Below are 15,286 nucleotides of genomic sequence, written 5' to 3' on the forward strand. Positions count from 1 at the left end.
ACACTGGTTAAACCACAAATTACAGATCAGGAAATATCAGCTTCAACATCATAATACTTAAGGAAGAATGAATAGATTGGCCAGAAAAGGTTCCCCAGCTGCTAAAGCTAGAGCAGCATAACTAAAGAAAGGCTCAGGATTACTTAAACCAGCTCTAACTATACACATTTTCAAAAAAGCCACGTTTTAACTTTTTTACTTTAAGTAACCTACTCCACCCCATCCCACCCCCTGAAAATGTGAAATACCTGATGTTGATTTAAACTGTTATGTTAACAATATGACCACTTTAGTTTCACTCTACAAATGTTGTCTCTAATGATTCATTGGTAGTAAAGGCTTCGACTAGGAAAGTGCAAACAAACATACAAGTATTCTACATTTTTTTTAACATGTATTTTATTATTATTCTTGTTTCTTGACGTAAGATAAACTCTCAGAAAGACTTTACAGCCAATGTTCTTTTGCCAGTATAATAAATAACACAAATATAAATGATAACTAGATGAGTATGTAAACCAACACACATTTCTTAGGAGTAAACCTATGCACGCTCAGGAAGTGGAACAAAGTGACATGTAACCTCAGTACCATGAGGTCACATGGTCACCTTTGTTTGAGTGTGTTTAGTTCAATCAAATGTTTGACTACTTTTCACCCTCTGCCATAGCTGTGCTTCAAATAGCTGATTAACTGATCTTCTCAGTTCTTTTATTAGGCTTTACACTCAACTCACATGGTGTCATTGTGTGTGTGTGAGGGATTTTTCAATATCCACCATGGAAATGAAAGAGTTTCTTTCATTTCCATGGGGCTCAATAGCACCGTGTACTAACTGCACACCTACACGAATCTTCAATAACATCCAATGTGGAAAAAGATTTACTATATTCATATAGAAATTATTTATCGTTAGCCATAGTGACATTTAAAAACTCGATAGTAAAGTTCACATGTAATGGAGAGATAGTTTTATTGGTATGTCGAAACTCCTTTCCCTGAAGACCTCAGCTGGGGGTTTCAATCCAATCTGTAGGCACCAAGAATACAGCTGCTTTCCGGCTCACCATCTCACTAATTTCATTTAATTGCATTCACTGTGTGTCCCAGGTGTGATTTAGTCGCTCATTATATGGCTGGAATGAAAAACAGCAGGTCTCTGTGACTCAGGACCGGTACAAAACCCCTTTTCTGTCATCAGTTTGTCAGTGTAGTAAGAAACATATTATTGTACGGAAACTGAAAGACAGAATTTTGAAAGACCGTCTGTTAATGTCATAAGAGTGTGTCTGTTAAGGTTGTGTGGCATGGTGTGTGTGTCTGGTGATTGTATATGTTTGTTTTTTTCCTAGTGTGAAGCAGACTTGTTCCTGGCAATGGGAAATCTGTGACGGAAGTACTGGTTCTCAGTGGATTTTGTGTTTCTATATGTGACTACAGCAGTATCTCACAGACGGCTGAGTATGTGTGTGAAAGAGTAAAGTGGATGGCGTACACACATTATTTGCCAGGGACCACTGTCGTACTATTCAATCAATACCCCAGCAGACACTCGCACACCTCTCTGCACCCCATGCACTCATGGGAGATGACTGCTTTCATTAAGTAGGCCTGCTGCGTCTTTCTGATGCAGTGCAGGTGGAGGATTGAGGAGGAGGAGGAGGAGGAGAGAGGTGTAAGGGAGTTTTGTTTGGAACAGGAAGAAGAAGACAAACCGAGATCAAAATGACTTGATGTCGTGCTCCTTGTACAGGAAATCTTTACCTTTGACCACAGTTGTTTTGGTCTATAAACAGTATGTCTCATCTTTTCCCAGCAACTCCAGTAGTATTGCTCTGGATCATGGTAGGCTTTTACCACATTCCCTCCTCCATCAAACAGACAAACAATTTACTACCAAACCCAGACTTGTCCACAGGCCTGACTCGTCTCTACAGAGAACACATTTCCACTAGAGCTTGACCCATATGGGATTTTCAAGGCCGATGCAGATACCGATATTGGCCGCACCGATTAATCAATCTGGCTCTAATTTCCACTGCTCTGGATTCCAGTGGCAGTCTGTTTTACGCAACTGCATCAGGTTTGCATTGCACTCGATAATGTACAGTATGGTTTAGATGCAGCTGCTTGGTCACTGAAAACCATCCCACGAAGTTCTCCACATGCTTATCTCTAGCTTATTTGAAGGTCGTATTTTTAAGCAACTTACTACTTTGTGGTGAGTTGCTGTCATTCCCAATCACTTTCAGTTTGTGATACCACTGACAATGGAGTGTGTAATGATTGGTAACATTTTTATGACGTGATATCAATGTACTGCTCCTTAGAGAGACTTATTATTTCCCAAATGTCTATCGAAGCAGTCTGCATGCCCACGGGCTTCTTTTTATACACCAGTTATTAGGGAAGGAATTGCAACACCTGTATCTTATTATCTAGAATGTTGAGTAAAGCCCTTAATGCAATATAGTGTAGCCTTTTAGCTCCTCCAAAGATTTAAATGTCCAGTATTATGCTTTTGTTCACCCATCTCCATTTGTTTGAAGAATCCCAACAACATAGTATTTGAGGTTTATTTTCCCAAACTCACCTGTTTTCTGTAGTTTTAGGCCTTTGAAAACTGTCTGAGCAATTCTAAAACGGGCTGATTTGCGGCCTACTTATGCATATTCATAAGTAGGCGTGTCTATAGACCCTGACTCCACACAACAGGCGATCACTGGCGATTATCTTTTGCTATGCACACACTCTTGTTTTTGTTTTCAGCCAAAAAACTGCACATTACAGTAAAACACATGGCTATTTAAGAGGCTATTGTGATTTTGAGGCAAACACCGTTTCATCGTGTGTGTGCGCCGTACGCTCTCCGTCGTCTTGTCACTGTACAAGTTGGAAGCCGTCCAATTCTACAACCGAGTCTAGTGTTAGCGCTGTGAGCCACGACTCCATAAACATCAGTAGGCTTGCCTCCCGAATAATATATTAGCATAATATATATTCTATGCTAAACCACATTGCTTGTTTTTGCTGTAAGATTTGTTTGAAAGGGAAGAGCTCACATTCTTATAGGATAGGTAATACATGTGTATTATGTCCATGGTAGGAGGAGAGAGGATTGTCAGGAGGAGGAGTTTCCTGTAGGTGACGTCAGGTACGGGGAAAATCCAACTTACTTGTCTGGAGCTGACTTTTTACAAAATGTGAAATAACAAGGGAGGGAGGAAACAACTTTTTCAACTTTGGCCCTCTGAATGAGGCTAAAGGGATGTAATCACTATAGCAAAACCATTTAAATTAAATCCCACTTGTAGTGCAACCTATAGCCCCATATGTGCAACAATAATATACCATGCTGGGGTGAGATGTTATAAATGCAATACCAATTTTAATGAATAATTCAATATTTAATATTTTAGATAAGCATTTAAAAATATTAGACACACACACACACACACACACACACACACACACACACACACACACACACACACACACACACACACACACACACACACACACACACACACACACACACACACACACACACACACACACAGCGGTCCAGTCAGGAAGGAACCCAGACTTGTAGAGGTAATAGCTACAACATCTACAGGGAATCTATTGTGATCCCACCATCAGCTTCTATCTGATATCCATAGAATGACACGTAATTATCCCGTCCCTCTGAGAAATGACCTTCATGGGTATCAGGAAACTCTACAGATCCCTGTGTTAACAGGAACACCCCCAGCTGTGTTACATCCATTCATCCCCATTGTTTCCACCCCACCTGACTCCGATTTTTCCTTAACATGGTGAAAAGAAGAGGTTGAAGGAGTTGAGGATGAGTAGATGAAAATAAAGTACTGGAAGAGAAAATGAGGTAAAAGAAAGAAAGACGAGATGGAGAAGTTAAATCTGCCTCCTCCTTCTGTTGCTATGACAGCAGCCTGTGTTGGCATGTGCTCGATTTGGCGCTGCCCTCACCTCTGGCAAAGTGCACTGAGATATTGTGTGTGTGTGCATAGCTTTTGCAAAGCTGTGCGTTTGTTTTAACGTGCTGAGGTACAAATGGGAGGAGGATGTGTTCTTGCAGTAACTAACCTTTTACACGATTGGCTCGGGCCATTGATATTTGATAATTGTAAGAAGTGTGATCAATAATTTGACATTTTTATCCCACTTTAGAAGCCAGGTTGCTACTCATATGAAAAATGTGTCCTCCGTAATTGTACTTTGAAACATGAACACATTTATTTCTGTGTGTTTAAAATGTGTGCAGTCAGTGACTCTCTCACACGTGCACACGTGGATGATTAGGTGTGTATCTTTGGTAATCAATGTGTATGGGTCTATAGCTACCGAGTGTGTGTGTGTGTTTGTGTAATTGTGTGTCGTTGTCAGCCAAGGGGATTTTGTCGCTCCCTGGCCAGACGGCGCTCTCACCACTGGACAGATGGCCAACACCCTCCCACTTTTTTGCTTATAACTTTATCCATTCCTCCTGCTCTCCTCTGAGCACTGTCTTCCCCTCCTGCGGTCCCTGAACACCCCCATCACCTCCGTCCTCTGCTCCCCACATCCCAGCATGCTTCAATCCCCACTCGCCCATCTTACCTCTGCCGTCATAAATCAACACAGAGTGTAGCATGTGTGTTGAAAGGGATCATTTGATTCTTTTAGGGTTCAGTGTGTCTGTTTTTGTTATTTGCATACAAGCCTTGGCAAAGCATGCTTCTTCCAAATTAATGAGAATGGATCGAACATAAAACGTGAACTGGGCCTCTGCCAGACCATCTCTGCATTTTATATACTCACTTATTCTGATTAGCTTTGCAGGGCGGTGGAAACCAGCTTGTGTTCGTGCTAACACAAGAGAACACATGTCTACTGTCAATTTGATAAAATACAGTACAAATATGGAAACTATTGAATTAAATTTGGCATTAGCAAGTTATCAGGCTTTTCCTTTTTAAAACAGTGTTTTGTAAGGGGTGTCCAACTCTATCTTTTAGTTCTGATACGATACCGATATTGCATCCTTCGGTATTGGCCGATACGATTTCAGTCTGATTAAATATAAGCACGAATCATACATAATTCTATTGCTTTTTTTGTAGTGTGGAATGTTAGAAAAGGCTTGATCAAGTGATGTTAATCAAACATAAAACAATGGACTGCAACAGTAAGTATGAGAAAAACCAGCTACTTTATTTTCAACCTATGGGTTACACACATTTTAACCTTAAACATCAGATTAGAATATTTTACAATTGAATTAAAACATAAATTAGAAGATCCTGACAATACAAGTTCACCTCAGTTATTTTACTGTTCAGTTGCTGGATAGAAGTACTGAAATGGACTGCTTATCAGAGATTTTAGATGCATTTTGCTGATTTCTGACCAATTTCCCATATCAATATGATCTGATTGGAATTTATAAGCTCTTGGACATCCCTCATCTCTGCAAATACTGGAGAAGATATCCATCTAATGAAACAATTATAACAACTAGGGATGTAACGATTCACTCAACTCCCGATACTATACGATTCACGGTACTGGGTTCACGATACGATTCTCTCACGATTTATTTTACAAAATGGGACTGTAGAAAAATGATGATTGAAAAATATTCCTTCATTTTACTGTACTATTTTCCTTGAATCTTGAATGAAATAAATAAAGGAATAATACAAATGAAGAAGAAGCCTATTAATTTAAATTCTGGTTCTATAGTAAACAATGCAAAACTGCATAATAGTTATTTTTCTTTTTAAAAGAGCATTTGAAAATGTATTTTGTGCCTTAACAATTGGACTTTAAAAGAAAAACCAGTCTGCACTGTATTTACGTCAGATATTTGTTTGGACCAGCACAGGGCTCAGGTAACCCAGCGGTCGGTTGGCATGCAGATATTCTTGCAGTGAAGAAGAGATGCTATCCGCTAGCAGACAGAGCTAATAGAAAAATGTGACTTACAGATATTCACGTAATATTACAGATATTGTTTCGGTGCTAAAGGGGTAAGCAATCATTAATGAACATGTTTAAGAGTAGAAGGTGGCCAGAAAGAAAGTAGTAGCAGATTCCGCCCGCCGCCTCAGCATTTGGACAAGAGAAGGATTAAAAAAAAGCTGTTTAAAAAAAGTACTGCGATTCAATTTTCAGAGAATCGATTTGAACTGTGATATCTATGAATCGATTTTTAACTGCCTCACGATTAAGCGTTACATCCCTAATGACAACAAAATTGTCGTCTATTACAGATCTTCCAGGGAAGATGAGGTGTTAACAGTTGTTTTAGGCTTCATGCTCACTAATAAGATATATTGAATGTTTTAGACATTCTTTATTATCAAAAACACTTAAAAAATCCTACCAAAAGGTAAATAGGTCACGTTATGTTTAATCGGGTACACTAGGTATGAGTCAAGTTTCTCGTTAGTACCTGAAAAAACGCTATTTATTCTTTCCTTTGACTTACATTGGAATTTTAAGCAGACATTTATGCTTTCATTAGGTTCATTTACCCATTATAGTCAGGGGCGCAGACAGTTGTTCTAATTTAGATCTTATCTTGCACTGACTTTAAAGGGAATCTTTTCTCTCTCTTTTCTCAAGCCAAGTGTCTTCAGTGTCAGTCCAGTTGGATTCTTACCATTAACAATGTGATGATAAGGTGTGAAAATGGAGACACAATTTAGCATAAGAGTGGGACTGGCACAACCCCCCCCCCCCCACACACACACACACACACACACACACTATTTCTCTAGGACACACACACACACACACACTATTTCTCTAGGACACACACACACACACACACACACACACACACACACACACACACACACACACACACACACACACACACACACACACACACACACACACACAATACAATCACATGCAAAATCAATATATACACATTTGTGATTTGACAAGTTGTAAACAAACATGACAGACCAGGAAGTCTTCATGATGCTAATGAACCCAAGTGCTGAATGCTGTAAAGTGAATTACTATTGTTTGTTTCTTCAGAAGTCCCCGTCACTAAACGAGAGGCGGAGCCTAAAGACGGACGAGTGGCCACTGAGGACGGAGAACAGGAGGAGCACGACGACCATGATGATGACATAGATGACGAGTCTATCTTCACCTGTGACAATTGTCAGCAAGACTTTGAGTGTCTGGCTGAGCTCACTGAACACCGAACCAACCACTGTCCAGCTGGTAAGACCAAGGGTGTTATTTTGATGTAGAACTCGTGACTCATTGGATTTCAGAGCAATTTTAGATATTTACAATACAATTTTAATATTTTGATTAGTGGTGTGGATGTTCACAGTTTGTTGTACACAAACAACATGCTCGAAACAATCTTACAACTAACAGCTACAACTTTCTATTTGCCTACCATACAGTATGAAGTACAGTTAGGGGCCCCTGACCAGCAGTATTTTTTCCCACACTTTTTTATCAATCCCTCCAGAAATTTGCAATGTTGTGATCACAACTATTAATACAAATTAGCCAAGCCTGGCAAATTCTGCGTGGCCAATCACCACAACAATCCCGCAAATTTGACCAATGTGACGAATCCTTCCTGGTACGTCGTCATGTATGTCTACACACTTGCTTCTGATTTGCCAATAGATTCTATGGCTAAACATGAAGCCAATTTTTTGTTTTTTAGATACAACTATCAAGATTTGCCGCAGCAAGAACAACCACCCTGTGCGGCACATCCATGGGCCAGTCGCAGATGCTGCGAATTCCCCATCAAAATCATTTACTTTTTTAAAGATTCTTTTTATAGTCGAAATGTAGGTAATGTGGACTGGGATTTGTGTGCGTATGAGTGCATGCATTGATGCTTGTCAAGTGTTACTGACGAGAGTTCAAACCCGATAATCTTAACTGTGGAGACTGATCCGTTTTTTGACAGCTAATAATCACTTTTTATTGTATCACATACAGTATTTTTAAAATATGTGAGGATTGGGTTATTACATACACTGCAGTAAACATTCCCTTTTCAAAGAGTGGCAATCCTGCATTACTACTGGAAAAGTACCATGATTTAGTAATAATTAAAACTAAAAAAAAAAACCACTAAATTACCATATGTTTTTTTATTGTAAATCTGAGCCATTTTATCTGTATTTTTATGAAATAATTCAAATACAATTAGTTGCCTTTACAACAATTAACAAGTCATAACTAGATCAATTTGCAAATGTACCTGTTTATGCAAAGTTATAGAAAACAATACATTGTTAATGCAAACTTTATTCATTTAAAAAAACAAACAAAAAAAAAACACAATTTGAATCACCACACCTACCTATGTAGGTAGTTTGCAGTTTGGATAGATGGTTCATTCCTATTCTGCATTAAGAGTTTAGCAAAGTTTTACTTTTCTTTTTTAAATGACAGTTTCCTAAATCCTAATGAAGAAACTTCTGTTTCTAAGTCTCAGTCCTGTTCTGTTACCATAAACAACACTTGTGCTCTGGTACACCTCAACAAACCTCCTAACAGCATTTAAATTCTTACACATCTTTGACTGTGACTTTTGTTTAAACCCAGAAATGTATTCCTCCACTTGAAATGTCTTATTCTGACACAAGTGAGTACACACAGTCACTTGTCCATGCCAGAGTCAATTCAGACTTACGCTCACGCTCACACAGCTCACGCTCCGAGGGTATCACACTGCTTAAAGTGCAGGGCTGCTGTCAAAGCACAGAATGTGGCCTGTGATTTCGGCAGAGGAGCCAGGGGAGGGCTACTTGTTGATGATGGAGAAACCCAGAGGAGGGTAAGAGGAAGGGTGGGGAGGGGCAGCAAAAGGGAAAAGCACTAGAAAGAAATGAAATGATAAAATATGTTTTTCCCTGGAGAAGAGTGGTTGTGATTGCAAAGTAATCCCACGGCTTAGCAGTATGTGTACGCACTTGTATGCACGGTTTTGTGTCCTTGGGTTCCTCGGGTTTCTGTGTGTAGTTGTAGATAAAGGTGGTTTAGCTTTTGGGTTGTAATAAGTGGGCCTCTAATAATTCTGGGTATTAAATAAAGAACTAATTTGATGGGACCCTAAGGTATCAATATGTAGGATACACACACACACACACACACACACACACACACACACACACACACAAAGCTTTTTGGGGACAATCACATCGTACACTGAATATGCACAAAAGTTTTATAACGTTTATTTTAAAGGGGCAGTATCATGAAAAATTCCCTTTATAATGGTTTTGCTACAGTGATATACATTCCTTTAGCCTCTTTCAGAGGGCCAAAGTTGAAAACGTTCCGTTTCCTCCCCCCCTTGTTATTCCACATTTTGTAAAAATTCAGCTCCAAATGGGCAAGTTGGATTTTTCTCGCCATTTGATGTCACATGGTGGAAGCTCTTCCTCCTGTCAATCTTGGCTCCTCCTACCCTATAAGAATGTGAGCTCCTCCCTCTCAAACTACCTCACAGGTAAAACAAACACTGTGGTTTAAGATAGAATATATAACATGTTTTATTGTCATAGATGTGAAGCTGCATACACAAAATGCGTTCTCTGTATTTAACCCCTCCCTGAGGAGCAATGGGCAACCACAGAGTAGCACCCGGCGCAGTTACAATCAGTTCCATTTTTAGTATCCATTGTACTGCCTCGTATCGCCTTTGAGATGATCTGACGTGTTGGAGACCCAATGCAACACAGCGGTTGGACAAAACAGTGGACTGTCACCTTGTATGGACCATTCCTGTAATCAGTAGTGGTGAGGATGACAAGAAAGCGATGAAGCAGCTCCGGTGAGTGTTTGAAGCAGCTGAAACAGCTGACTTACTTCGCTGCTGATGTGATAAACACATACCGTGGAGCAACATTTGTCTGATTTACAATCACAATAGCTGCCTAAATATCGATGTGTTTTACAGTAATGTGGAGTTATTTGGCTGAAAACAAGAACAAGAGTGTGTGGATAGCAAAAGAAAATCGCTATCATGATCAGCTGTTGTGTGGAGTCAGCGTCTACTGACACGCCCACTCATACATATGCATGAAGGCCCCAAAACAACCAGTTTTTAGAAGCGTCATTAAACTGACTTTTCAGAGGGCTGGGAAAATAAACCTCAGATATTATGTTTTTTGGGTTATTAGAACAAATGGAGATGAGTGAAAAATAGCATAATACTGGACCTTTAAAGTTTTGATGTAGTTTGTTGCTTTTGTCACTAAGAAGAGAGTAAATTCTCAAAAATCAGCCATTTTGCCATCCTGTCAGAGGACAATAGCTATGTTGTCAGTCCTGCTAGTAGAACAGAACGTTATTATTATTATTATTATTATTATTATTATTATTATTTGTTTTTAGAATCTATTTAGAAAAACTAAAATTGTGCAAATATGTTTGGGTGCAAAGAAATACAAGGCATCCCCAAAGGGACTTTATTGAGACTTTAAGTCATGTTTTGATGGTTACCTGGTAGTCATGGGGTTAAACTCGATTGCTTAATTACTATTAAAACATTATTTGCATTGACTACTGACAAAACGGTCTTGTTCAGATGGCAGTTTAGGATGGTATAAAAGGAGATTTTGTGAGCCATAAAGAAAAATAGATTTTCTGTAGCCTCTTGCTCTTAACAGCACTGAGTTTATGTGCACAAATTTGGCACCAGTTTTTATATTTTTTCATTTTTAAGTTTCTTATAGCAATGTTGTGGACGTTGTTGATTATTGACGACTGTCTGATGCACAACTGTGTATCCCAGGAGCAGACTTGAGAACAATATTAGTTAGAGGCAGATTCTCTGCAAAAAAGCGCTGGTATGTGTAATGCTAACTATACTGTTGTAGCCAATGGGTCCCTGGTTAGCAGCTCGCTTGTACCGTAATACTGAATGGGTCCCAGGTGCGAGAGTGAAGCACCAAGTAATTCAGTGCCACTCTAGCAGAAGGCCTATAAAGAGGCACCATTAATTTGAGTGGATATTGGACAAACACATACGCACACGCAGCAGTGCTGATCAATGACACAGAAGTGTGTGCACACCCACTCCAACATGCACGTACCCACAAAGCCCACACATCTGGTTAATGTAATGCCACATTAATGGGCAGGGGTATGACAGTTCAGTTGTGTGTGTGTGTGTGTGTACGTACTTGTGTGTGTGTGAGAGAGATTACGTGCCTCTATTACAATACCATTGTCAGTCTGCTGTGCTGCCGCTTTAAGCCACAGTGACAGCGCTGCCTTTGCGTTTGGGATATGATATTCTTTGTGTGTCGTGTGTACAAGTGCTTTGTGTTGTTGAGTGTATAAACTGCACCAGTGGACACAGTTCTGCTTGTCTACTCTGTAATTATGCCTTGTAGTTTCTAGTGAACACACAACTGGCCGTGCTAACATAAGCATCTAAACTCTCATCCTGTCATGTTAATCTGTGAATTCTATCTACCAGCTATCATGGTTTAAAACTGTGACCAAAGTATGTTATGATTACTTAAAGTGACCATAATATAATAGGTCGTACTTCGATCACACGTTTGGGTGTGGGTATAGTAAATAAATACATGATTATTGCCTGGTCAGGCAATTTCAGTAGTTTGCATAAGCACTCAGTCTGTTAGACATTAGTTTCTTCATCCTGATATGTGAAAAGGCAAGGCAAATATATTTGTATAGCGCATTTCATGCACAAGGAAACTCAATGGGCTTTACATGATCAAAAAGTGCAACAGAAAACATTCAACAGCTTAAAATCAATAAGAACATTATAATCGGCAGCAAAAAACATTTAAAATCATCAATAAATACATTTAACATCATCAACAAACACATTACATCAACAACAACATGACCAAACATCTCCTTCTCAGTCATACGCAGTAGAGAAAAAGAGTGCCTTTGATTTAAAAATGTTCACATGTGATGCAGACTTCAGCTCTGCTGGCAGTTTGTTCCACTTCTTTGCAGCATAACAACTAAAAGCAGCATCACCATGTTTACTGTGAGCTCTGGGCTCCACTATCTGACCTGTGTCCATAGATCTGAGAGACCTGCTGGGTTCATACCTGACTAACATGTCACTGATGTATTCTGGACCAAACCCATTCACAGATTTATACACCAGCAGCAGAACTTTAAAGTTTATTCTGAGGCTGACTGGGAACCAGTGTAAAGACTTTAAAACTGGAGTAATGTGTTCTGACCTCTTTGTTCTGGTTAAGACTCGAGCTGCAGCGTTCTGAACCAGCTGTAGCTGTTTGATGCTCTTTTGGGGGATTCCTGTCAGATGACCATTACAATAGTCCAGTTTGCTGGAGATAAAAGTATGGACCAGTTTCTCCTGATCTTTCTGAGTCATTAAACCTTTCACTCTGGAGATGTTCCTTAGGTGGTAGAAGCTGTTTTTGTGATAGATTTGATCTGACTGCTGAATGTAAGATCTGAGTCAATCAGAACATTAATGTTTTTGACTTGGTCTTTAGGTTTTAAAAGATTGAGACTCAAGATACTTGCTGACAGCAGTCCTCTTTTCCTTGTTTCCAAATACAATCACCTCCATCTTGTCTTTATTAGCAGTTTATTTTTTCTAAGCAGTCACACAACACCTCAATGGGACCATTGTCATCTGGGTTCAGTGATAGATATAGTTGTGTCATCTGCGTAGCTCTGATAATCAACCTTACGGTTCTGTAAAATTTGTCCTAAAGGAAGCATATAAAGGATAAACAGAAGGGGTCCAAGAACAGAGCCCTGAGGAACCCCACAGGACATTTGTAATCTGTCAGATTCAAAGTTTCCAATGCTTACAAAATAACTTTGGTCCTCCAAGTAGGATTTAAACCATTGCATTGCTTTTCCATTTAGTCCAACCCACGTTTGCAATCTGGGCAACAAAATTGCATGGTCCACAGTGTCAAATGCAGGACTTAGATCCAATAGTATGAGAACAGATACTTTTCCTGAATCAGTGTTTAACCTTATGTCATTGATCACTTTGATCAGAGCAGTTTCAGTGCTGTGATGAGAACAAAAGCCTGACTGAAATGTATCAAATATTTTGTTGAAGGTTAAGAATTATCTTAGTCCTCCTCCAAGGTGTTTCCTGTGTGTTTGCTTTTCTCTTCATTTTGATTGGAGCCAACACATCTATGACTTTACAGACTTTTGTATTAAACTCATCCAAGAGATTATCAACTGTCTCAGCACTCAATGTTGGTGTCATCACTATGGCTTCCATAAACGGTGCACATGTGTTGTCATTTATGTACCTTTTCTTAAAACACATAGAAGCAGGGGGAACAGATGTTAGTCTCTAGATAAAAATAAAAAAAAGACACAGAAATGATCAGATAGCGCTAAGTCTCTTACATCACCAGCAGATATATCAACACCAAGTGTGATCTGGAGTGTGTGTCAGACCAGTCACATGTTGTATAAGACCAAATGTGTCCATTAAAGCATATTTAAAAAGTTGTATTCAGTGCATACAACTGACAGCAGTTCATCCATGAATTCTCCATAATATTTTGGGGGTCTATTAATGACTAAAAACAGAACTCTTAAATCACCCTTCAGTAAGAATGACATATTCAAAGGGGATAAAATCACCAAATGTTATTTCTTTGCACTGAAATATTGATTTAAAGATGGCAGCAACTCTACCACCTTTCCTACAAGTACAACACTTATTGAAATAAATAAAGTCTTGTGGTGCACTTTCATTGAGAATAGTAATACTGATGCCATCATTCAACCACGTTTCATTAAGAAGTAAAAAGTCCAAGTGATGTGTCAAAATAATATCATTAATTAACAGTGATTTGTTAACAAGAGATCTAACATTAAGAAGAGGTAATTTTAAAGACTTTATTGGAGACACTGGTGGACTATTTTGGATGACATGTTATAGTAATCAAATTATCTTTATTAAGCTTTTAGTTTCTCTTTAACAATTTTACTTGTGTTACCTGTCATCACAGGGATCCTGGACTTCTCGAGGAGGGATGGGTGGTTCTTTAGGGGAGATAAGATGGGAAAAAGCACTAGTATTGGGTAATACAATTTATAAATTATCACCTGAAAAGATTCGAATGAAAATAAAATTAGCATCTAAGGTAGTGAACGGCAACTGGTGGCTCGGGGACCAGATGCTAATTATGTGTGGCCCCAAAGTAAAGGCAAAAAATTATTCCAAAAACACACAAAATGGTAGAAGAGTTGCAAAAAAAACTAAAGCAAGAATACACAAATGTTCTTCAAAACACACAAAACGACACCAATGCCTGAAAAAATATACTAAAATAACTGGAAAATGAGTAAGAAAATACACACAAATTACTTCAAAAACACACAAAATCACAAGAAAAAATGCAAAAATTACTCGAAATACACAAAAAATGGGAAAATATACATCTGGTTAATGTAATACCACATTATAGGGCAGTAATATGACAGCTTAGCGGTGTGGGTGAGGGGTGTATTACAGGGATCACCAACTTTTGTGAAGCTGTGAGCTACTTTATAGGTACTGTGTAGTCCGAGGGGCTACCAGTTTAAAAGCATTTATCAAATAACAAATGTTTGCAATTTCACTTTAATTAGAGGGTAAGATAATAAGATAGGCTAGCAGTAACTTAAAAATGTTTAAGTTTCAAGATGTAACACTTTATTTCTCCTAATTTATGCAATTGTTTCATTTTCATTACATTTCATAGAAAGTTATCATCTTCCTATTTTACTAGCTACTAACCAACAACTTTTAACTAATCAAATGATGTCATATTTCACAAAGAATCCACCTTGCATCTTTAAAATAATATTTTATATGCATCCTATTATATATAATATAACATACCACTGACAATATACCAATTCTGAAGCACTTAAAAACATAATATATTTATGGTAATTTATTATTAAAACTTTGTCATGTGCAGCAGCATTTAACTCTAAGTACTAATTACATGCCTCATCTGTATTTATCTTTGTGAGTTTGAATCCTGGAAAGTAAATCTAATTTTAGATGGAGCTCAACAATGAAAACACACATAATCACTCCAAAAACACACTAAAAGACTCTAAAAACACACAAAATGACTCCAAAAACACACTAAATGACTATGAAAACACAAAACTATAACAAAAACCTCTTTGTATCTTGTATCAATGCTGTGATTGGTCATTATTCTAAATGCTGACATCAATGTTGATGATGTGGCCCTCTGCATCACACAAACACATTTCTGTTGCC

At 38.5% G+C, this 15,286-nt stretch overlaps 1 protein-coding gene across 6 annotated transcripts in view; it reads left to right on the forward strand.

Annotated features, from left to right (window-relative positions):
• znf423 (zinc finger protein 423) overlaps positions 1 to 15,286 on the forward strand; it is a 165,036-nt gene that overhangs the window by 36,734 nt on the left and 113,016 nt on the right. For all 6 annotated transcript variants that reach the window (XM_028449702.1, XM_028449697.1, XM_028449701.1 and 3 more), the window contains exon 3: positions 7,054 to 7,245. In XM_028449702.1, the coding sequence (XP_028305503.1) occupies positions 7,054 to 7,245 (192 nt within the window). The remainder of the gene's footprint in view (positions 1 to 7,053; positions 7,246 to 15,286) is intronic.

The sequence above is a fragment of the Gouania willdenowi genome, chromosome 6 (assembly GCF_900634775.1).
Source record: "Gouania willdenowi chromosome 6, fGouWil2.1, whole genome shotgun sequence".
NCBI classification, from domain to species: Eukaryota; Metazoa; Chordata; class Actinopteri; order Blenniiformes; family Gobiesocidae; genus Gouania; species Gouania willdenowi.